Source organism: Prionailurus viverrinus, chromosome E2 (genome assembly GCF_022837055.1).
Source record: "Prionailurus viverrinus isolate Anna chromosome E2, UM_Priviv_1.0, whole genome shotgun sequence".
Taxonomy (NCBI): domain Eukaryota; kingdom Metazoa; phylum Chordata; class Mammalia; order Carnivora; family Felidae; genus Prionailurus; species Prionailurus viverrinus.
In genome coordinates, this window is record NC_062575.1 from 21944241 (window position 1) to 21970354 (window position 26114).

General features: G+C 39.7%; 1 protein-coding gene across 3 annotated transcripts in view; it reads left to right on the forward strand.

The window, feature by feature from the left end:
• The window catches only part of CDH11 (cadherin 11), a 152079-nt gene that overhangs the window by 114218 nt on the left and 11747 nt on the right, over positions 1–26114 (forward strand). For all 3 annotated transcript variants that reach the window (XM_047835821.1, XM_047835819.1, XM_047835822.1), the window contains 6 exons: positions 111–278; positions 5082–5269; positions 11215–11468; positions 17625–17761; positions 18176–18309; positions 18543–18660. In XM_047835821.1, coding sequence (XP_047691777.1) covers positions 111–278; positions 5082–5269; positions 11215–11468; positions 17625–17761; positions 18176–18309; positions 18543–18660 — 999 coding nt within the window. The remainder of the gene's footprint in view (positions 1–110; positions 279–5081; positions 5270–11214; positions 11469–17624; positions 17762–18175; positions 18310–18542; positions 18661–26114) is intronic.

Consider the following 26114-nt stretch of genomic DNA (forward strand, 5'->3'; position numbering starts at 1 on the left):
CGAGGGCAGGAGCTTTTTTATTCCTCTCTGCTTCCCCTGTGCCTAGAACTTTTTATGTTTTAATGTTGTTACCAATGAATACGTGTGGTGTTTCCCACTCATGGATCCAGGTATCATCAGAACAGCCCTCCCCAACATGGACAGGGAAGCGAAGGAGGAGTACCACGTGGTGATCCAGGCCAAGGACATGGGTGGACACATGGGTGGACTCTCAGGGACAACCAAAGTGACGATCACACTGACTGATGTCAATGACAACCCACCAAAGTTTCCACAGAGTAAGTAGGTGGGCTTGGCTTTCACGTTTTAATGGTGCCATGGCTAGCCCTTCTCCGACCCATTTCTGCTTTGCTCAGCTTTCACGAAGAAATCTAGAAGAATGAAGTCTCTTTATCATTCATGCAAAAAATGAAAACATAAAGAATACAACAGCAACATAAAAATTGAAGGTGCAGTAAAGGTAGGAGGAGGGAAAGGAGATGTAAAAAGTTCCACAACTCTGGAAACAGAAAATCTATTTTGCTAGGTATTTCACTAGATACTGGTTCTGCAATCTAGTAATTAATTAACCTCTCTCTGTGTCAGTGTTCTAATTTCTAATCTGGATGTAATAGTACTGAATAAGTTACCTGTTGTTTTAAAATAGAGTGCCCCAAACCTCTGTGATTTAAAACAATAATAATAATTTATTTTTTTCATGAATCAGTCATTTGGGCAAAACTTGGAGGAGACTGCTTTTTCTTTGTTTCCATAGCTTCAAGTTAGGATGGCTTGACTGAGGTCAGAAGATCCACTTCCAAGAATGCTCACTCAAATGTCTGATGAGCTTGTGTTGGCTGTTGGTTTCTATCCATGTGGGTCTTGCCAAGGAATGGCTTGGATAGGTTCTGAAAGTGGGAGCCCCAGGGATACCAAGCAGAAACTGTATTGTCTATTGTGACCTAACTTCAAAAATCACATGGCATCATTTCCATAAGACTGTCCAAATTTAAGTAGAGTTCTTGTAGACCCCATCTTTCAATGGAAAGACTGTCAAAGTCATGTTGAAGGAAATGCATGTGGGATGGGAGATACGGCTTGGGCCACTTTTGGAGAATACAGTCTTCTACAGGTCTTATTGGAATGTTGTTATAACTAAATCAGCTAGTATAAAATCTTATAATGCCTGGCATAATTTGTCACAAATGTTAGCCATTATTATTATATGAGGGATTGTGGTCCTTCTACAAAATTCGTAAGGTTACTGAAGGAAATAAAAGAAGATGATTTTGAAAGGTTATTAATCATCATAATTACAACAACTTCCATCATTTAATGAATAGTAATTACTACTGGATATCTTGACAAGAGCCTACATTTTAGATAAAACTAGGTTTCATAAAAGGTGCAGTTAGTGCGCATAGAATGTAGTAAAGCCACCCCCCCAAAATAATAATCCAGTTAAAAATGGGCAGAAGCTGGGGTGCCTGGGTGGTCCATTCAGTTAAGCTTCTGACTGGATTTCAGCTCAGGTCATGATCTCATGGTTTGTGAGATCTAGCCTCGAGTTGGGCCTGTGCTGATACCACAGAGACTGCTTGGGATTCTCTCTCTCCCTCTCTCTCTGCCCCTTCCTAACTCTCTCTCTCTCTCTCTCTCTCTCTCTTTCAAAACAAATAAATAAACTTTAAAAAAGTGGGCAGAAGACAGGAAAAGACATTTCTCCAAAGAAGACCTACAGATGAAAATTGCTCAATATCATTTATCATTAAGGAAATGCACATTAAAACTATAATGAGTTATCACTTGATACTGGCCATAATAGGAAAAGTAAAAAATACAAGAAAGAAAAAGTGTTGGTGAGGATGTGGAGGAAAAGGAACCCTCATGCACTGTTTTGATAGGAATGCAAACTGGTGAAGTTAACTGGAAAAGAGTATGGAGGTTCCTCAAAAAGTTAAAAATAGAACTATCCTACAATCCAGTAATCACACTCCTGGGTAGTTACCCCCAAAATACAAAACACTAATTCAAAGGGATAAACACACCCCTATGTTTATAGCAGTATTATTTATAAGAGCCAAATTATGGAAGCAGCCCAAGTGTCCATGGATTGATGAATGGATAAAGGAAATGTGGTATATATATATATATATATATATATATATATATATATATATATACATACAAGGCAATGTTATTCAGCCATAAAAAAAGAATGAAAAAGGGGCACACCTGGGTGGCTCAGTCAGTTAAGCCTTCGATGTCAGCTCAGGTCATGATCTCGTGGCCCCATATCAGGCTCTGTGCTGCCAGCTCAGAGCCTGGAGCCTGCTTCGGATTCTGTGACTTCCTCTCTCTTTGCCTCTACCCTGCTCGTGTTCTGTCTCTCTCTCTCAAAAAATAAATAAACATTAAACATTTTTTAAAAAAAGAATGAAACCTTGCCATTTGCAATGACATGGATGGATCTAGAGAGTATAATGCTACGCAATATAGCATATTGGAGTTCAGATAAGTCAGTCAGAGAAAGACAAAGGGGAAAAAAGAGAGAGACAGACAAACCAAGAAACAGACTCTTAACTATAGAGAACAAACTGATGGTTATCGGGCGGGGTGGGGGGGTAGATGGGAGATGGAGATTAAGGTGATGGAGATTAAGGAGTGCACTTGTGATGAGCACTGGGTGATATATGGAATTGTTGAATCACTATATTGTACATGTGAAACTAACACTGTATGTTAACTATACTGGAATTAAAATTTAAAAAATAAATAAATAAATAAATAAAAAATAATGTAGCAAAGCCAGAGCTTGAACACACATCTGTTTATATAGATACATAGATATAGACAAAGGTATGTGTGATCATAAAGATGCTGGTGCCACTAATCCATGGGTGTGTGGGGGGATGTCTCACCACGAAAATGTCATCTTCACTAGATTAGGAGAGTAGCTGGTGGAACCTGGGAGTTTATTGTCAGAGGGATGGCAATTTTTGCAAATGAGGGAACAAGGAAGGCACACAAACATGGCCCCAGGAAGGCACACCAGTCATTCAGAGGAATCCAAAGACAGCAATCTACGCAAGGAACACACTGAGATAGGATTACAAGTCAGTAACCAGTTCTCATGGAGTCCCAAAAGAGGTGAAGAAAGACTGCTTTGCCTGATCAGGCACAAAGTTCAGCATCTCTAATAAGCTTAAGGCTCATATAGCATTTTAAGAAACTACATGCTCCATTATCCACACTGCAGAATTGTTCGGTATGCTAGAAGGAAAAGGCCGAACAGGATTATTAGCATGCATCCATTAATGCCTTTGCTCACATGCAGTCATATAGTAAAGTTATATTGCTATACTGCAGATGCTAGTTTCACTGCCATGAACTCCAATGAGATTTGGAGAAAACCAACTCAGAGCAGGTTTCCCTAAGCCTGCCTGTAAATTGGTAATTATTTACAGAGCTTATCTACGGAGACTACACCACCCAGTTGTCCTTGACTGTGCAGGTTCTGGTGTGATACAATTGAATATGGGTCCAACCTGAAAACATTCAAAGCCACATAATACAGATAAACATAGACAGCATACTGGAACTGATGGAATCCATAGAAAGGGGAAGCTAAAACTTACAAGAGTTTAAGTAACTTGCCCCAAACCACTCAGCTTTGAAGTGGAAGAGACAAAGTTCCCAGCCCTTGTTTCTCCATATTGTTTCCCGTAGAATATTTTTAAAATGTGGAAATTCAGATAAGATCATTTCAAATCTGGCTTCCCTACTGAAAAGCTTCCAGTGGCTTCCTTCAAGTTCAAATAGAACCATTCCACAATGGCCTTTTTACATAGATGGGCCCCAACCTACCTATGTACTCTCACCTCTTCCAGAAGGCTCCAGCCACACTTGTCTTCTGGCTTCTGTATGTCTTCAACATGTACCTACTCCAGGGTTTTTGCCATTTCGTCTTTGCTTTGTCTGTAATTTTTATCCCCAGAGATTCATGTGATTGATTGTTCAGTCCCTTCTGATGCCTTCTTCTGAGGGATGTCTTCTCTGACCAACCAATTCCAAATCATTATCAGTTCTCCCTCTTTCTTGTTCTCACACAGCACATGTAACACAAGTGTATACATTCACACACACACACACACGACATATTCATATAGACACTCTCACTCATCCATGCATATGTGTACCACACAACCACATACCCACTCCCAGACACACATTCACACATGAGTGATGGTGTGATCCCCTTCACACTCCATCACACACTCATACACACAGTCACACATACTCCCTGTCTCATTACCCTCTACCACTTATCCTACTTTATTTTCCTTCTTTCTAGCAGTGACATCAGAGTATGTCATTTGCTTTCTTGTTCCTCTTCAGTGTGCCTCATTAAGGGAAGAAACTTGACGAGCCCATTTACTACTGAGTCTCCAGGGCCTAGAGCAGCACCTGGCATATATTAGGTTCCAAGTACATATAAAATAAATATATATGGACAGACCATACTGTGAGAAACCTTTCCAGATAAGGTAGTGCTTGATCAAATGGTGAAGGAGGCAAAGTAAGAGGAGAGTCACATATAGAGTTAGTAGGCTCATGACCTTGATAAGGATTAAATTTGCATTTGATTTTTTAAAAAAAATATGGAGCCGTGGGAGGTTCTCAAACAGAGAAGGAGGTTTTTCTGGGTACCTGGCAGTGCCTTGGAATTAATTCGTGGACCATCCTGAAGACACGAAAAGAAGACTTTGCTCTTCGAATGTATAAAGATATATACATGGTCCTCCATCACTTCCTGATGGGCAATGTAACTGAGCATTGTTTTCCTTTCTTACTTGTGGCAGGTGACCCCACCGCATGACCCTGGACCCCGATACTGTTTTATCATCCTTTGTAGAACACATTTCTTTGACAAGCAGGCCATGTGGGATCTTCTTTCTCAGCCATTCACTTCTTTCATGTTTTCAATCAATAGAAAGTTCAATTTCAAACCCTTTGAGAAATTTATTGGGATTCAATGAAATCTAAAGTCTTACAGCTGCCAAATAAAAGGGAAAATAAAAATAGATGTCTTCTTCTTCTAGGCGTATACCAGATGTCTGTGTCAGAAGCAGCTGTCCCCGGGGAGGAAGTAGGAAGAGTAAAGGCAAAAGACCCAGACATTGGAGAAAATGGTTTAGTCACCTACAATATTGTTGATGGAGACGGTATGGAATTGTTTGAAATCACCACGGACTATGAGACACAGGAGGGTGTGGTCAAACTGAAAAAGGTGAGTTCGGGTGAGGAATCAGGGGTGTTAGTGGTGTGGCCAGCTCTGCCACGGCAACACTGCAGGGGATGGAGAGCAGAAGGTTAGGAAAGGAGAATATGGGCAAGGGGGGCTGATCTGACTTTGCAGTTGAGCTCCCAGCTCTGGGGAGGTAACAGAACTGTATCCCTTTCAGTTACTGCAGAGAGAGCTAGCAAAGGGGCTGGGGGGGGATGTTGGCCGACTGCCTGTTAGTTTTAGTGTGATTTGGCACATTTTCCACATGGAAGGTAGATAGCTGGATAAATCTAGGTTTTAGAGAAACAGCCCTGAGCATGGAAGGGGTTCCTCCTTTGGCTCTTTCAAGCTAACTGTTAATACAGGCTGTTCAGAACATTTCCTATGTGAAAGTACCCAAGGGCCACCACATTGCTGGGCCTTCTGGGAAACTTGAGCCAATCCTCTCCTTGATTTTCTCTCAAAATTGAGCCTAAGAAACAACCACAATGGACCTTCCCCCCATAGTCAGGTGAACTGTCTCTAAAAATGTGTCCCAGAATTAACTCATAGCAAAGAGTTTATTGTTTGTCCTTGTTTTGTTCTGAAAATCTAAAATGTACTCAATACTAAATATAGGCTAGATGAAGCCTGAGCCTCTTACAAACATTTATTTTTCAGAAAAATCATACAAAGTAGATAGTATTATCCCAATAGGCAATAGTACCTCAATTTAATTATGAAGAGGTTGGGACTCAGACAGATTAAATAATTTGACCCCGTCATAATCACACAGGTAGCAATTCACAGACGTGAAATTCAAACCTGGGTATTCTGGAACAGCTTCCTGTTCAAGATGTTTTGGGGACAGTTGGGCCAGAAAGATATTCTGAAGGTATCCAGAAAGGATTCACTTTCAAGTAAAGAAACAGTTACAGTATTTTCTGAAACGCCCCCCCCCCCCGATTCACCACTTGAGAAATCAACACCTCTCCATCATCAAAGTGTATGGAGCATTAAATCTGAATTGGATGATGGGATTACCTTGGTTTTAATCAAGCATTCATTTTCAACTTCGTTTTGTAGCATGAATATTAAGCTCCTTGGTGTGATGGAAAAGATTGGACTGTAACACTGATAAAAAATTAATTTGAAGAATCAATAAAGAGGCCAGTAGCTGGAGAGCAGGCAGGGGTGGGGTGGGGGAAATTCCTGGGAGGAATCTTTTAGTTAGGGAAGCAGGGAGATATGTGCTGTAGGAAGCAGACTTTTCATAATACTTGGAAACACTGTTGGATTTGGGAGATATATTAGGGGACACAAAACAAAGAGAGGGTAGGGGCTGACTCTTTCACAAGAGAGTACGGAAGTTGGGATGAACTTTGGATAGTAGGAAAAGCCAACATTAGTACAATGAATTAGTGGCCATCGCAGCCTAATCATTAGCCATGAAGGGCTGGGGTAAGCACTCCCTCTGGTTTTCCTCTAGAAAAATAGCTGAGTGGGATGCCTGGGTGGCTCAGTTGGTTAAGTGTCCAACTTCAGCTCAGGTCATGATCTTGTGGTTTGCGACTTTGAGCCCCACATTGGGCTCTGTGCTGACAGCACAGAGCCTGGAGCCTGCTTCGGATTCTGTGCTTCCCTTTCTCTCTGCCCCTCCCCACTCACACTGTCTCTCTCTCTCTCTCTCTCTCTCTCTCAAAAATAAACATTAAAAAATTTAAAGAAATAGCTGAGTGACTTGTGTGTTAGCATAGAGCTGTCAACTTACCTTGTTAATTAATATTACTATCTTTTCTGCTTGACACGGACATATGAGCTTTGGCATCAGCAATCCCTGCCTCCCACCCTCTGCTGTTCAAGTAATTGGGTAGTTGGTTATGCTAAGGTTGTCACCTGTTTTCAATGTATTCAGGGTATAAACACATACTGTGTCTGTAAGATCCTGAAACATTTAAATCACCCCATGGAACTCACACATCGCAAATGAGCTCTCTGCATATGATTAATTTGCACATTTCCCCCCAATTCAATGTGTTTATTCCAGGCAAAGAAACAATCTTCTACAAATCCCTGAAATTTAGGCTTAGAACACGGTAAGATGTTATTTCATTTGTAAAAGAATGTTTGCTTGAACTCATAGTTCAGAGTTCTAAATGTCCACCAGGAAAGAAGAGAATCTGGGAGGTGGTGAATTTAATAGAATAAATGATGGATCCTATGGAAGTCATTGTATATGTTTTAATAATATAAGAGAGTATGGAGAGATCATGGGCATATTTGTCTCTTAAAATATTCTTAAATGTAGCATTTTCATGCATTTCTTAATTCATTCACCCATTTTTCTGCCAAGAGTTACTGCGTTCTTACCATTTGCCAGCAGGCCCCTTGTGAGAGGCTGGGCATCTAAAGTTGAAGAGACAGAGTCTTGGCTATAAGGAGGTCACCGTTTAACAGGACATTTAACTGAAAAGACAATGAAAATAGAGCGGGTTTTGTTTTCTCAGCCTGGGCACTATCAACATTTCAGGACAGATGCTTCTTTGTTGTCTGGGGCTGTTCTGTGCACTGTAGGGTGTCGAGTAGCACCCCTGGCCTCTCCTTGCTAGATGTAAGCACACGCACTACCCTACCCCACCTGTTGTGATGATTTAAAAATAGCTCTAGACATTGCCTCATATCCCCAGGATGAGGTCGAGCAAAATCACTCCCCAGTTGAGAACGAACTGTAATAAAGTGTGATAAAATCTATGAATATGGGTCATGAATGACTTCTTACAGGAGTAAAAGTTTACTTCTAGAGAAGTAGGAATTTACCTGATAGATAAGGAGAGGAAGGGCTGAGGGCTTCGATTATGGGAACAGGGCACATTTAAGAAACTTGGATAAGTCAGTCTTGAGAGTTTTGAGATGGATGCTGTGGGACCAGTTGCAACAGTGTTGTTAGAATCCGAGGGAGAAGTTACAAAGAACTGAAGAAGGCAGAAGAGGTGAAGGTGAAGGTTTCAAGAGATATTTAGGAGGTAGACTCCTTCACGTATTGGATAGCTTGGGAAGCAATAAATACTTCTTGAGTATTGACTGTGTCAGACACAGTAAGCGGCAGAGGTGTAATGGTGCATAAGAGAGAATCTGCCCTCAGGATATTCAGACAGTCTCTGTGTGGCTAACGGAAGAACCAGTGCAAAATAAAAATGAAACATGTCAGTGGCTTGGTGGACTGGGAGGAAAATCCAATCTGTTCATCGCAATGCCATTGATCAAGTGGGCACCCATTTATTGCAGAACCTGGCACGGTTTCTGAGCTATTCCCTCTTAACCAAATAAACTCCTCATAAAGCAGTGTGAGAGCAGCATTAGAAGGCATTTTAAATATTTTAATAAAACTATTTTTATGTCTGATTATTTTTTATATTTTTTGTCCACATGTATATACATATGGATATATAACATTTGACACGGTTGCAATCATAGAGTGATCTGATTTGCTAATTTAATGTCACATCATAAACATTTTACATGCTGTTATATAATATACATAATCGTTTTTAATGACTACATAACATCTCATCCTATTGATGGACCATTATTTCCTTAATAAAATCTCACAGTTGGATTTGGTGTTTTGTGTGTATGTTTCCCTGATTAGATATAACCCTTTATTATTTCTGACAAACACCAGGCATTTTTGAATGTTGTTTGTTTGGGTTTTCTGTTGAATTAATCCCTCAGGGAGAATTCTCAGAGGTCGGATTAGTAAACTGAGGGGTATTAAGATTTTTATGGTTTATGTGGTGTGTTGCCTCATTTAGCTTTATTTCAACTACTCATCGCATGGGTATAAATGTTCACAGGGGAAACTACCTTAAATCTTTTTTGGAAGGAGTCAAGGTATAAATTGTAGGTAAATGCTTAAAGGTTATTCATCCATCGGACCTGCTCCCCATTCTGACAAAACAACTGGTGTAGATGATCACTTGTCCCTGGGAGTGGGGAATCAAAAGTCAACAAGACTCAGCAGAGTCCTTTGGAGTGCTCCCCACTTAGCAGGGGCGAGAGATGAGGGACTTCAGAAAGGCAGCTGAGAAAAGTTGAGGATTTCCCAAGGCAATGAGGATTGCCAGAAGACTCGGTCAAATCTCACCCAACTAGGAAAGGGCATTCCAGACAAATGTTGGCAAGGATTTGGGGGAGTTTTGCTTGGAATCTGAAAAGATTGGTCAGACTGCAGTGTGACTCTATTAGCCTCAGCGTCATCAATGCTTTCCACTGGGAACATGGCTCAGGGCTCTGGGTCCCTACCCATATGCCTAAATCAAGTTCAAAAAAGGTCTGCTCTAAGAGCATCAAGAGGCTACCCGACATTAGAAAATTTCTCCTTACCTGGCCTCAGAACTATCATATTCTAGTTTGTTGTTGTTGTTGTTTTGTTAAAAATTGCAGAGATGTTTGAGAAATTGCAGCAATCTCATATCTGGAGCCCATAAAGAACATCCCTTTCTGCTGCTCAGTAACCCAAAGAAGGGTTACAGGGGAGCTGCTGAGTCCCAGAATGGTGCATCAGCTGTATGTGATTCTACTTCAGGAAAAAGAGTGTTCCCTGAGCCGGGTGGGCAGATGATGGGAAAACTTTGAATGTGTTTCTCCTTCCCGAAAGTGAAATCATCCTTAGTTTTGAACTTTGTAGAATTAGGTCAGGACTAAACCCTGTGACTATGTGCCCATTCACAATAAGTGTTTGCCAGGCAGTTGACAACAGCATGGCAGGCAGATGCTAACCTTAAAAGACCCAACCTTTCCCAAACATTTGGTCGTTCAGCATCATCTGGAGTGCTAATTAGAAAGTTCTATTTCTGAGGCATCAGAACTTGTTGCTGGACCACTATTTTACTTTTCACCTTTTGCTGACTGATTCACTGTGTCTCATCTCATTCAGACCCTGGGAGTGTTTACCGTCAATTTCTCCAGAACTGCAGTCATTCGAATACTACTTCTTAATTTTTTTTTTGAATCTGTGTAAAATCTATACTGTTGATAATTTTTGCCCTTGAGGGGGCTCCTTTTAAACATATATGCATTTTTTTAACAAGGAAGTGTTATTCTCATTGGCCTATATGACTTGCCACAAATGGAAGATAACCTAGAAATGAACACAAGCAAAACAAAATGATGCTGTTGCATTCTAGCTCAACAGGTGAATCAGTGCCTCTCAAAAGGAGATTAGGAAGCATATCATATATGCTAAAAAGTAGCATATACTGAGGTATACTGATGTATCCCTGATGTTTTTAGTAATGGAAGAATTAGAAAAGGAATAATAGTATCAATAAGTAACTTAATAAGTAAGTTAATGTCATTCAACAAATCCATCCACCAAAATTACCCATAAACCACTTGAAGTCATTTTAAGGGCCAGTGTTGGTAAGGATCACAGACTTTGGGAAAGGGTGAGAAAATTAAAAATTAAGCTATCAATATGATTAACCCAGCTCTGTGTGTGTGTGTGTGTGTGTGTGTGTGTGTGTGTGTGTGCGTTTAGAGGACAACAGCCATCTAACAAGACATACTTTTGCTGAAATTCAGTGGGTATTTTTATTATGAAGATTCTTAGAACTTTACAGAATGGGCTACAATATTTGCTTTTGTAGTGTTTTAATTTCTTTCCTTAGATAATTTTGGTGAATGATTTGGACAGCCTTATTGTTGTCATGTAGAATGAAGTTCATTTTCGATGATGTGGTCCTTCTGTGTCTATTGTGCTCCTGGAATTACCCATTAAGCACATTCCAGATTCAGCAGTTGATTTGTCTGATTTTCTGACCAAATGGCTCAGGTAATTGGATATTGAATAGACACTGATTTTTCTCCCTTTGAGGAACTATTCACTCTGCCCTGTAAAACAATCCGGTCTTTTTCCTCCATGATTCTTTCAAGGAACCGGTTGCCAATCATGTCTTCTTTCTTGCCAGCCTGTAGATTTTGAAACCAAAAGAGCATACAGCTTGAAGGTAGAGGCAGCCAATGTGCACATCGACCCAAAGTTCATCAGCAACGGGCCTTTCAAGGACACAGTGACGGTCAAGATTGCGGTGGAAGATGCTGATGAGCCCCCCATGTTCTTGGCCCCAAGTTATATCCACGAAGTCCAAGAAAATGCAGCGGCTGGCACTGTGGTTGGGAGAGTGCACGCCAAAGACCCTGATGCTGCCAACAGCCCGATAAGGTACAGACATTTATTTAAGAGCCCGGGATGAGGAATTTTAGAGGAAAGATGTTTCAGGAAAGTCCTGAGGGAAGCACATCCTTCAGTTTCAAAAAGGATCCAAGATGATCAGGTTCAATGCAGTGTAAACAAGACTATGATTTGGAAGATGTGAATTCTACTTCCCCTCTGCTACTTTTTGGATGAGTTTGTTCAAACTACATAATTTCTGTCTGCAGCAGACTTCCCAGTGTACATGGTGATGCAATGCGTAGCAAGGCTTTTCTCGGGGAACCGTAGCGAAGTATGGATAAGGACTGTTAACTAATTATAGTCATTACAATTTATGGAACACCTTTCCATGCTCCAGTTACTCCATTAGGTATGTTAGGCAGATACTCTAACGTATCCTTTCAATTTTATTCTATAGGAATTTTCACTTAAATTGAGGGGACATGGTCAAGGCAAAGTGACTTGCCCAGAGCGACACAGCCAGTGAACAGGAGTCCAGGAGAGCAAGCTGTATCTAATGGCTACAGGGCACTTGGAAGAGATAACAGAGGGCCACACAAATTTGGGGTGCTTTTCTTATTATGATCTCTTTGTGACTTAGAAAAACTAGCTAGAAAAATGATTCAGAAGCCTGCCTGCCTTCCCCTTTCCTCAACCTGTGTTAGTGACCAGTGAGGCTGATGAAGATGATGAAGGACATGAGGAGGTGAGGAAAATTGTCAGAGAAGATGGCTTGTCACAGATCCAGGCTATGTACAGGGCAAAGGGCACAGCTGCCTGAAACCTGCCTAGGTGTCGGATCCTAGCAGGTGTTTATTCATCCATGGCCCCTCTGCTACTTCCTGTATTACCTGGACTTTTTCCCTGCTTCAGCCTGGTCTCCCTGCCTCCAGTTTCTCACCCACCCTTCTTTTGTTCTCTAGCCAGATTGAGCATTTTAAAAAAATATTTTATTTTCAGTTTTGAGAGAAAGAGAGGGCATGCGCATGAGTGAGGGAAGGGCACAGAGAAGGGGACAGAGGATCCGAAGTGGGCTCCCTGTGGTCAGCAGCGAGCCCATTGTGGGACTTGAACTCATGAACTGCGAGATCTTGGCCTCAGCCAAAGTCAGATGCTTACCCGAGTGAGCCACCAGGCGCCCGCAGATTGAGCATTTGTAACAGCACATCTAAATATCACATCATACTCCACACTTGAGTTATCAGTGATCAAATTGTTTCCCCCTTGCTGCTCCCATGAGAATAATCCCAACTCTCTTATTTAGTGGCAGGCTCTTCTTTGCACCCCTCCACCCCGGTGGCTGCCGTGTCCTATTCATCTCTTTCATTTTCCATCTATTCCCTCTTGGCATAAGACTCTCCATTGCAGCTGGACTGGGCCACTTCCCATTCCTGAGGCAGAACTTGCTCTTTACATGTTCCTGCTTCCCACCTTTACATGTTCTCCCTCCAGGTGGGAGCTCTGCCCCTCCTTCTTTCAAACTTACTACACGGTACTCATTTTTCCCACTTCCACTTCAGTGTCACCTGTTCTAGAAATTCTTCTGGGACATCCGACTCATGGATCAGATGCAGTTTCCACCTCACAGTGCTCACTGTGCAAAATCACAGCGACACCTTATGCTGTGTGCTGTCTTTGGCACACTCAAAGGGGGACTGTCTGCCTGGTTCTGGGGTTAGTAAACTGTAGCCCTTAGAAAAGATCCAGCTGCCATCTGCATTTTGCAGAGCCTCTATACTGTTTTCCATAATGGCTCTGTCTTGAAGAGATATTTTCACTCCCATGTTCACTGCTGCATTATTCACAATAACCCAGACATGGAAACAACCACAGTATTTGTCAATGCATGAATGAATAAAGAAAATTAGACTTAAAAAGAAAAGGAAATCCCATCATTTGTGATAATTAGGAGGACTTTGGAGGACATTATGCTAAAAGACATAAGTCAGACATAGAAAGTCAAACATCGCATGATATTACTTGTAAGTGGAATCTAAAAAAGTCAGACTTTGAAAAACAGAGTGTAGAATGGTGGTTTCTAAAGACTGGGGATGGGAAAATGGGGAAATATTGGTCATACGGTACAACTCACAGTTATAAAATAAATAAGCTCCAGACATCTAACGTACAGCCTGGTGATTATAGTTAATAACGTATACTTGAAGTTTTCTAAGAGTCCAATTTAAGTGTTCTCATCACACACGACACAAAATGGTAACCATGAGAGGTGATGAATATGTTAATTACCTTGACGATGGTAATCATTACACAAGGTACACCTATATCAAAATGCCACATTGCCTACATTACATATTATTTGTCAATCAAATCTCAGTAGAGGGAAAATAGGAAACAAATATGAACATGAAAACAATTACCACGGACAATGGAGTTTTTCTATTGACACCAAAGAAAATGCTGAAAGGGCAGGAGGAAATCCCAAATGAAAATGTTAGTTGCCTTTAAATCCTTGAATATCCCTTTTAGGAGAAAGGCAGAGAATTATCCTTTAATGAACATCTTCTCAGCCCCAGACAATGTGTTGCACTAAGTTATTTAAACTAATCCTCAGACATCCTTTGAAGCCCTGACTACTTTAGGATGCAACAGATGGAAGTACTGAGGCTCAAAGGGATGATGTGAGTTCTTCGGTCCCATAGCCAGTGGGTACTGGAGGCTGGATTTTAGTTCAGATCTGCCTTCGGTTCATTTTGAGCTTCTTACTCTAGCCAAACAGCCACCAATGGGAAGATTTCCCAGGAAGGTTTGAGTGCGGTCTTTTCTCTATGCAGAAAGATCCATTATGTCATGATTGAGGGTCAGTGTAACAACACTTTGAAACTACTCAAAAATGTTTGCGGTGTGGGTTTTAAATGAGTTAGGCTTGGCTAGGCGCATTAGCAACGTTTTGGAAGAGTGATGACGTAAAAACGCTTGGAACAATTGCTCATTTCCTCTGTGCCTCATGTCTCCAGGATCCACATCTGCGATTGGTTATTTGGGTCATGTTTTCAATGGTGGCTGTTCTGTGCAAGTAGGCAATTTCCGTGTCTATAATTATCCAAAGATGCTCAGTACGGCCCTTGAACCAACCCCCCACCTTACCCGCTCAGTCCCTGCTCCTCAAACAATTTATAGAACATTCAAAGCTTTTTATGCACTGTGCACACTATTTTCCTGATTGTTTATCTTCACCTGTATGGGAACTTGTGTCCTTGGACTTGTGGGTAGGACACTATAGTGTCCAACAGACTCTTAGCTGCATGGAAATTTTGCAGATCTGGCTTTGCAGACTCTGTAGCATTAGACAACTTTTCTTCACTGCTGCCTTTTTGAGACAGTCTCTCTTCTCACCTTCCTTGGCAGTAGTCTGTTCCTGCCTCCGACAGCACCACCCTGGGGTCTTCACTGATGTTTGATCCCTGTCCAGGTAGTGGGAGCTCCCTGAGATGCATGCTTTTGACCTGGATCTTTCTCTCTCTGTCCTCTCATCAAGAGCATTCCTACCCAGGCATGGCTGAATTGAGTTAAGGCTCCAGATTCTCTACCTTAGGGCTGATCTTTCTCCCTGATTCTGCTCTGCACCTATTCTGCTCTCTGCTGTGACTTTTCACACACTTGCCTTTTCCTTCCCTGGCTCGCTCATTTATTTAAACTTATTTTTGAGCTCATACTTATTGTGACATACTTAAAGTCTGACACCGCCTTGATTCTGTGAAACTTGAGGGAGAGCTGACTTGTTACTCTCCTAACATGGCAGCATATCTCTGGTGGAATTCTAATCTCTCTCCTTTCTGCTAAGGTGACTTTTTGTGTTTCTCAATGTCTCCCTCTCTCCGACATGACATTCAAGCTAGAAACTCTCTGGGACTCTCCCAGCCTTCCAAGTATCAGCTGAGTCCTAATGGTGCTATCTTCATCACACAATCTTGTGTTCCCTCTCACTCCTGTACCGGTGCCTGTGTCCCCAACACCTCATTCAGATGCTAAGTCTCTCTGCACTTCCTCCATTCTCTCTTGCTCAGACCATCTTGCCCACCCTACCTTATTAATCACCCTGACAGCCTGATTCCATGTATTGTTCCTCTGATCAAAAGCCCTCTATGATTCTCCACTGGCTATAGGATAAAGGTCATATTCTGTAGACTGACATTGAAGAACTTCCATGATCTGTCCACAGTGTGTGACAGCAACAACAAAAGAAGAGCCGGGGCACCTGGGTAGCTCAGTCGGTTAAACTTCCAACTTGGTTTGAGCTCAGGTCACGATCTCGCAGTTTGTGAGTTTGATCCCCTCATTGGGCTCTGCGCTGACAGCACAGAGCCCACTTGGGACTCTCTCTCTCCTTCTCTCTCTGCCCCTCCCTCACTAGTTCCTCTCTCTCTCTCAAAGAAACTTAAAAAAAAAAAGAAAAGCAACTATTATTCGTTGTACTGCTTACAGTATGCAAGGCACTAGGTTATATATCTTAACATCTATAATTTCATGGAATTCTTAAAGACAAGCTAAAACTTAGGTACTGTTAATAATCCAGTTTAAAAGATAAGTAAGCTAAGATTCATAGAACCTAAGGACTTTTCCAATATCACCAAGCTTAGATGTACTGGAGCATGAACTTGAATCTAGGACTTTATAAATCATGCCCTTCGCTTCTAGAGAATAATGCTTTGAATTGTTAATTATCTTTCTCCCAGTGACTGTGTCTTGTCATGTCCACTAGATAGTAAACTCACTGGTGGCAGGGGAAAAAATCTATTATTTTTGCCTCCTTTTCACAGAAGGCTACCTGCTGAAGGCTCTGTTACTGAGGCTCTCCTGACATTTGCGAGGCATGTGTACCTGGTTTCTCTTCAGCTTCCTCCCTGGGGAAGGGGACTCATCATTCCATTCCCATACAGAGCTTCACAGTCTAATGACATCACGGACGAACTCGTGTCTTTTATACTGTGAAGTGCTGCTCCATGAGTGGAAGCCTCTTTCTTGGAAGCAACATGATCTAGAATTGGAAGATTTGAGTTCTCATGTTGGCTCCCCCAGAAACGAGATAATAGGCCATTTGGAAATCCCATCATTTGTAAATGGAAGAGATTAAACTCTGACATCCATGGTTATGACCTTCGATGAATACCTTCAGACATATATATTCTGTAAACTTTAGGAAACTGCAGCTAAGCCCTCCAACAGCAGGAAGCTACCCAATTATGAACCCAGTATGCTACCCGACTTAATATAACCACCTTTGCTCCTCATTTTGAAGACAGTGTGGTGGAGTGAAAAGGAAAGGGGCTTTGGTGTTGAACAGACATATTAAAGCCAGCACTTTGGTATTTACAACTCTGGGTATCCTGGACAAGCTATTTTACCTCACTACACCTCAATAAAGGTCATTCTTCTTGCTCCGTCTCCCTCCTCACTGGCCCATAAACATGGTCCAGTAATATTCTGGAAATTATTTTCTCTTTTCTTAGAAAAACAAACAAGCTTTCTAAGTGGACAGGAGTAGTTAAAAACCTTCCGGCTAGGCTATTAGGCACAGCCCATCATAAAAGTATGAGGAGAACACTCTACAGATGAATGACCAAGACTGCTTTGCATATTTCATCATGGAATTCAGACCCAGGCTACCTAATAACCCCTAAAACCAAATAAATAAACTAAATAAATTCACTCAAACTAGAGTTAGCATTTTTCTTTAAATAAGGAGAAAACTGATTTTTTAGTACCATAAATGCTCCTTTATGATAAATTTAGGTAAACTTGAAACTATTTAATATTTTGTATGCAAAAATCTGGCAACAGTTTGATGCATTTATGACTTTCTGAGTAGTTTGGGCAATCCCACTTCCCAAATGCAGTTTCATAAATATTCAGAGGGTGGGGGATTATAGTAAATACGAAGAAATATGCAACATGTCATTACATTTCTCAATCAAATATGCTAAACAGCTCTTTCATTCATTGTACTGAATAAAGAAGCCCAATGCAGCAGAATGATTTCTATAAAAGATTCATGTATGAAGTTTAAAAAGTAAATTTGATTAAAAAGGAAACCTAGTTGAAGCAATCCATTGAAAAAGTTATTTTAAATATAGCATGGAGAAAATATTCAAATATTAAGCTGCTCAGAATGTCTCCGTCTAATTGCTTTATTTGCATTCCACTTAGGTATTCCATCGATCGTCATACTGACCTCGACAGGTTTTTCACTATTAATCCAGAGGATGGTTTTATTAAAACCACAAAACCTTTGGACAGAGAGGAAACTGCCTGGCTCAACATATCCGTTTTTGCAGCAGAAATCCGTAAGTATTCTCCTAAGGGTTTTGATTCTACTTTACCAAATTTTATTCCATCAGACTCTATATATATTCTGGAAAATGACAGACAGCTGAGATAGAATACATTTTTTAGTCTTAAGCACATTTTTCAGTGTTTAAAATTTATTCTTGGTCATGTATCGAAGAGGACATATAAACACGTAGAGATATTTTCATTTTCTCTGGCAGAACTGGGTATAGATTTGGCAAGTGAGATCTTGACACTATAGCCATCACTGGGGGACTCCCCACTTTAGGCTGCCACTCAGTATTGTTTAAATCCTTAGAGCCTAGATTTGTGGATGCTTGTGTACCTATAGACCAGTGGTTCTCAAACTTGATCACACATTGGAATATCCTGGAGGGCTTGTATTTACTGTCTGAATTCTCTTCTTTCAGACAACCGGCATCAGGAAGCCAAAGTGCCAGTGGCCATTAGGGTCCTTGATGTCAACGATAATGCCCCCAAGTTTGCCGCCCCTTATGAAGGCTTCATCTGTGAGAGTGATCAGACCAAGCCACTTTCTAACCAGGTAATGATGCCTTCCCTTTTTTTGGCTTTGTACAAGCAATTTGGAAACAGAGTTTGATCTTGAGAGCTTCACCTGGAGATACCTGCCGCTGCCCAAGAAGTCTTCAGAGCCCTAGTTTAAGCTCTGTAGCTGTGCTCTTGTTAAACCCAGTCTTCTCAGCCAGCTAGGAATTTTTGAATAAATGATGTGCCAATGTCAGCATGATTTATTTATGGGCCACCTTTCTCTTTCAGCCAATTGTTACAATTAGTGCAGATGACAAGGATGACACAGCCAATGGACCAAGATTTATCTTCAGTCTACCCCCTGAAATCATTCACAATCCAAATTTCACAGTCAGAGACAACAGAGGTTCGTACCAAAGTTCCTATGTATGCATTCAGAGAAGTAGAAATGGAGAATGAATGGCTTTTATATTGCAGAACACAAGTGTTTTCCCTAATCTTAATAATGGCTGTCTGTTGAAGAACAAACAAGAAGTAATAATGCCACCTTTATTTTGAGACATGTGGGCTCATTTGGTGCATATGAATAAGTGAGTGTAATTTTATTTTACTTTTTTATTGGCTTTGATATTCAAGAAGCAGTGGGGAAACCAAGTGGGGAAGCTTACAGGGTCAATATGCAAACAACCTCATTTATCTTTTTTAAGAGGTTGATAAACCCTTGGGGGGAGCATGGCTTTATGAATATTGATATCAAATAAAGCATTATAAGAGATTAGTTCAACTTTGTAAGGCAATGTAATCTTTCAGCTGGCCTTCCCTCCCAAGCATGGTTTTAATGCAGTATGGTTGGGTTCATAGCTTGTTACCTAAAGATGGTTGCAGAATTATTGCCTGAAGGGCATGAACGGAGCATTGTTTGGCCACTGTAGACATGGTGAAATTCAATATCATGCCTGCTTCTCATTTCATCAAAGAGGTTCTAGACTTACAAATTGTTTGAAGTAGCTGTTGTTCCATATAGGCCCAAACTGATACAGTCCCTTGATAAAGTTGGTACCAAGCCAGGATCAGAAAATAAGTTTCTTGACTTCTGGGCAGGCTATGTTGGTCTACAGCTGTCCCTAGAAACCCGTGACAATGCAGTTTGTAGAAGCAGGAAGACAAATGCCATCGTTCGACATAGAACTAGAAGGTAGTCCTCCTGAGCACACATGCTTTCATTAGCCACACAGTACCAGGTTATAGATTGACTGCTTTCCCAGTGACTGAGATCAGGCATATAGGAGCTTACATTAACCTAATAAGTATTTTTGCTCTCCCCATCTCTGTTATCACTCATCAGAATCATAAATACAAAACTATGTTTGGTAGCTGTGTTCCAAACAACATGCCAAGACCCTTCCCACACTCCATCCGTTTCTTTCCCTCAACACACCATAGGTAAATGTCATTATTATCATTCCCACTTGAAGATGAAGAAAATGAGGCACATAACCATCAAGTAACTTGTTCAAAGTCAATGAGCCACATAGGAGTTAGACCTAGGTTTTAAACCCAGGTTTTCAGAGGCAAGACGTTACAACCCTAAGCACTGTCCCTACTGGGTTGATTATTAGAGGAAAGAAGTTCCCCATCCTGCTTGGAGTTGAGGGGATATGATCTAGCATACTGCATTTTTATTTCTGGAACTGATTTGAGCATTTAATTATGGCCTTATAAAATCAAGCACATATCAAAAGGGACTGTGGGATAAAATGTCCTAGGTGCTGACAGATTTTCTCTCCTGATGCTTTGCTTTCTGCAGTGGACATGCTCTTGAGAGCCTGGGTGTGAAGAAAGTAATACAACAGACCTGTGTTTTAAGGAACCCTATGAAACAACCTGTCACTAAATGATTCCTATAATTTCAAAATAGAAATGGTACTTGGAATGCTTTAATTTTATATTTCATCTAAGAGTTTTCTTTTACTTGTTAGCTTTGGTTTATGGGCACATGTGAGTGCCTTAAGCCCCTTTGAGAGTTAAGTCTGCAGGCCACTGAGATAGAGGAGTAGTTCTTGACTGGGAGCTCACGTACCTCCAGGGGTACATGTATATAATCTAAGAATTTCCTTTTGTAAATACGCATTCCTCCAAAGAAGGAAGACCTCACATGTAGTGGGCATTCAAGAAATGCTTACTCAGCTGAACTGAACAAGGTAGCACACATAGTGTTCCCATAACACTTTCTAAGATATGGGTACACTTCGTTTGAGTTTATGGGAATCCCTGCTTCCACTCTTGGATTTCTCCTAATTCCCAAACTATTTTGTGATAGGTTGATTGCCACATTGCCACGACCCTAGGCTTTTGTCAGTGTTGTGGTGAAGGAGATACTTATAAAACATTTCAGCATACATTTAGATTTATGAAAAGTGAGGTGATCGACTCAGTTGTTTGGAAAACTCCACTGTTCTAACATGTGTCTTATGCCATCCCCCTCTTATGATCTGTTTACTCAAATATTTGTGGGCATACTTTTATCTGTGTTTTCTTATAATCCCCAACTAACATTTGAAGCCTAACTCCTGGATGGATGCCCAGCAACATCCCTGTATGGTTGGACACCTCCTGACCCAGCAGGTGTTTCTAGGCTTTTCTCACTGTGCCAACGTCACCTCCATCACCTGCCTTGTCTTCTTTCTCTTTTATGTGTGTGGTAATATTTAGTTGCTGTTAACCCTCTGAAAACATAATACTAAGATGGAGTGTTCTCTAGGGAGTTGTAAGTATTTTACTTTGTCACAGTACTTCAGGAATGCCATCGGTATTTTCAAAAAGATGAGCCAGCCCAGTACACAGTCTGTTTCCTCTGCCCTTTCCTGTAAAAAACTAATACTATGCAGAGCTACCACTTTTGAGCGAATTGCTACTTTTTAAGAAAAATGACTTTATTAACTATGGCAAACACTTAATGAAAACTCCTATGTTTAGAGCTATTACAAAACCTTAAAGCAAATACAGTCCTATAATTATCATTTAATAGAGTCTCTTTGCTAGCTCCTAAAAGTAATTACATATTGAAGTAATCCAAAAGGAGTAATCACATTCCACATCCTATTAATAGCCTACTGAGTTACCAAATTTCTCGGCTGAAACTGTTTTCCATAGAAAACATGAGATAATGGTTTAGATCACGCTGAGTAAAAGCATCAGGTTTCTTTCTCCTTGAGTGTTTGCTTCCATTATGCCATGTAAATAATCAGGATTGTGTTTGCCTAAACTGGCATAAGCATTACACATCTTTAGAAATAGGAGAAGAGAAGCCATCTTAATACACCCAAGCCTTTTATTTCATTTTCCCTTACTCCAGTCTGTAGCCAAGCTTCACAGGTGACTCAGCAGGTAGCCGGAGAGTACAACACTGGATGACTCTTCAACATTTAAGTCCATCTTGGGTTGTTAATTTAAAAAACGGTGCTGTTTGCCAGATGGAGGCTGATCTGCCTGCAGTTTTGAGATGCATTTGCTTTGAAAATATCAGACTTATGGCTTCTCTTAAAACACAAGAAATGTGTAATGAATGAGAATAGTGCAAAGAAAAAAATACTGAGAATAACCCTTCCCATCTATCTAGCTCTTCGTTAATTTATATAACTTTGTCATGGCCATTATTTTTTTTTCAACGTTTATTTATTTTTGGGACAGAGAGAGACAGAGCATGAACGGGGGAGGGGCAGAGAGAGAGGGAGACACAGAATCAGAAACAGGCTCCAGGCTCTGAGCCATCAGCCCAGAGCCCGACGTGGGGCTCGAACTCACGGACCACGAGATCGTGACCTGGCTGAAGTCGGACGCTTAACCGACTGTGCCACCCAGGCGCCCCTGTCATGGCCATTATTAAACTTAATTCCTCAAACAGCCCCACAAGGTTACTCAAGAGTATTTTTATCCCCATTTTCTAGATAAGGAAGGAGAATGAGACATGAGGAGCTTCAGATATTTTCCCAAGGCACATTAGTGCAACAGCAAACAAGTTTGGGTATTTGAAGGGCTCCATCAAGTGTACACACTATACTATGAGTAGAAAGCTTATGTCTTTTCTAGTTAATTCTTTAAAAAAAAATCTTTGTTTACCCTATAGTCAAATAATCACAGTCTTCAGAAGAAGAAAAATCTGGAATTCAATTGATCAATCTAAAGTTCCAGGGGAAATTGTGAACAGGGGAAAAACTGTACTTCATGTTCAATTTAAATTATAGCCATAATAATTTCTAGTAAAATGTATTTGCAAGAATTTTATAATTTCCTTCTACTATATAATTAACACATGTTCTTTGCAAGAAAGTTAGAAAATACAAACAAGCAGGAATATTACTGTAAATAATAAAATAACTTGATACTATATTATATAGAAATAATCACTGCTATTTTTTGTATCTGTCCAGACTTTTTCTTGGGATTATATATATTATATATATATATACATAATTTATATAAATATAAATTATATGTAAATATGTTATATGTATATAACATATATATAATATATATAAATATACTATATATATATATATATATGGTATAATACATATGTGGTACACACACACACACACACACACACACACACACACACACACAATCAGCATCAATACGCTTATGTCAACATTTTCTTCTAAATGTCTCCCTAACTTCCACTATAAAGATGTCTGATCTCAGTTAACCATTGTGTAAGTACATTGTTTTCACACACCTTTGCCAAATATCTAATTACTATTTTAGGATAAATTTCTAGAGTGGAATTATTGGGTCAAAAGCTTTTGGTATTTAATTGACAAACTACCCATCAGACATATGTATATTAACAGAAATACTTATAATACCATTAGCAAAATAGGTATTCCACACATGTAAGCCAACTCTAGATTTTATTACTTTTTCAAATCATTGGCAATTTGATAAGTGAAATACAATCACATTTTAAAATTTCAATGCCTTTGATTACTAGTAAACCTAGGATTTTTTAAATAAGCATTGATCATTTATTTCCTTTTTCTTTTGTAAATGTGCTTTTCCCATTTAAAAAAAATTTAATGTTCATTTATTTTTGAGAGAGAGAGAGAGAGAGAGCATGAGCAGGGCAGGGGCAGAGAGAGAGACACACACACAGAATCCAAAGCAGGCTCCAGGCTCTGAACTGTCAGCACAGAGCCTGACGCAGGGCTCAAACTCACTGGCTGTGAGATCATGACTTGAGCCAAAGTCGGACGTTTAACCAACTGAGTCACCCAGGCACCCCATGTACATTTTTGTGAATTATATATTCACCTATTTACAGTTGATTTGTAAAGTGTCTTCATCTTTTAATGTTAATGACCTTGGACCTAGCATACCTACTACATAGATTTTCCCAGTGTTTCAATGTCCTTTTGATTCTGATTGTGCTATGTTTGTAATTAGACGTTGCACTTCTTATACCAGGTTTTCTCTGCTTAATATTATCTTTAGCAATGCTCTCGTTATCCAAAATTGATGTCAGTATTCACCTATATTTTCCTTCTTGTACATCTTGCTTCCAATTTCCACCATTTATCCATTTGAAATACATATATAACCTCAATTGGTTGGACATTTCCTAAATATCATTTAAGAAATGGTCAGTCTTTTCCGCCTGCTTTGACATACCATCTTTATTATCATCTATGTTACATAATCCAGTTGACCCTCGAACAACATGGGTTTGAAAGACACGGGTCCACTTACACATGGATTTTCTTTCTAGATAAATACAGTATGGTACCGTAAATGTATTTTTTCTTCTTCATGATTTTCTCAGTAACATTGTCTTTTCTCCACCTTTATTGTAGGAATACAATATATAATATAATATACAAAATATGTGTTACTCGACTTTTTATATTACCAGTAAGGCTTCTGGTCAATAGTAGGCTATAAGTAGTTAGGTTATGGGGAAGTCGAAAGTTATAAGTGGATTTTCGATTGCGTGGGGGGTCAGTGCCCCTATCTCCATGTTGTTCAAGGGTCAGCTTGTATTAGATTTTTTTGGACCTTAAATTCTTACCATTCTATTTACTCTAGTGCTGGTATTATAATTTTCTTTACTAATGCATACACATCTATGTGAAAATCTGACATATGTTTCTCCAAATTATTTTCATTTTATTACTCTTAGTACTCTTAACTTTTGGTTTCTTTGTTCCTCCAGATAATCTTTATAATTATTTTTCAGGTGCCTGAGGAGTATTTTTGTGAATTTTATTGAGTTTACCTTAAATTTATGGATTCACTTAAGAACTAAAAGTTTTAAAATATTCTTCCCATCCAGAAGCATGATTTGACTTTCCAATGAATCAGTTCTCTTTGTATTGCTAACAGGAATGTTTTGTAGCCATCTTCTGTGTATTTCTTATTAAGTTTATGGCTAGATACTTTATATTTTGGATGTTGTTGTGAAGTGGATTTTTAAGTTCTTTTCTAAGTGAATATTTTTAGTATAAACTATAGCCATTTTAATGAACTTTTTATTATTTGGACATTGTTCTAAGGTGATAAAACTTCTCAGCTGATTTGCCTGGATTTTCTAAAGAGACAACTACATAAAAATTAAATAATGCGATTTGTTTTGTCTTCTTTTAAGATTTGGTGGGTTTTTTTTTGGTCTATTTGCATAGATTTACACTTTTAAAATGTGTTAAATAACAGCAATGATAACAGGCATTCTTGCTTTACTTGTTACTTAAGACTTTTTACAGTTTCACCAATAAGCGTAATATTGGTAGTAATATTAAAATTAATATTTGTGTTGTTGGGTATGTGTGTGTTTTAGGAAATTTCCTTTCCATTATTATTTTATTTAGAAAAAGTGGATATTCAATTTTTATCATAATTTTTGGATTCTAACCAGAGAAGAGTATGATTTTGTCCTTTGACCTAATGATTTGTTAAAGGAATTAAATTGAAATATCCTAATATTGAACCTCATATTTTTAATTTCCAAACCTTCTGTTCCAAACAGTGATCATGTGATAAAATATAGAGGAAAGAGCAAGGGTTAGCAATTAAATGCTTGGCTTTACTCTTTATTGCTGGAATGGGAACAGTCTTAACATGAATCCCTGAATATTTGCCATACGATTAATCCTATTACTGTTTTATTTTTACAAACTGTCAATTATTACATCACCCCTAATTCCTAGGAATTAGTGTTTTGAGAGGGGACAGCAGTGAAATACCAAAAGGTGGGCACAGTTGGAACACATCTCAGGCTCCAAGAACCCCAGGGTTGCATGCTATCCAGTAGGCCAGCTCAACTAAAGTTGGAGGCCTATGAGGTCATCGGGTTATTTAGCTATTGAAACATCTCTTAGTCATTTGAGCAACCGAGGACAGTTTTAGGACCTTGCAATAAGTTCCTATTTTAACACCAACAAAAATACTCAGGATTTTCAAGTCAACAAATGAAAAAAGCAGCCCTTTTGACATTATGAAGCACCTTCCCTATTTCATTTGACCTTCTTCAGCCTTTTAATGTTTCTTCCATATTTCAAGTCAGTGTGACTTCCAACAAAAATGAGGTAATTTAAGGGGCGCCTGGGTGGCTCAGTTCGTTGAGTGTCTGACCATTGATTTCAGCTCAGGTCATGATCTCAGGGTCATGAGATGGAGCCCTACGTCGGGCTCTGCACTGAGCATGGAGCCTGCATGAGATTCTCTCTCTCTCTCTCTCTCTCTCTCTCCCTCCCTCTCTCTCCCTCTGCCCCTCTCTTCCACTCCAACTCTCTCTTTAAAATAAAATAGAAAAAAATTGTAATTAAAGAAAAACAAATGAGGTAATTTCATAGTTCCCCAATTACAATC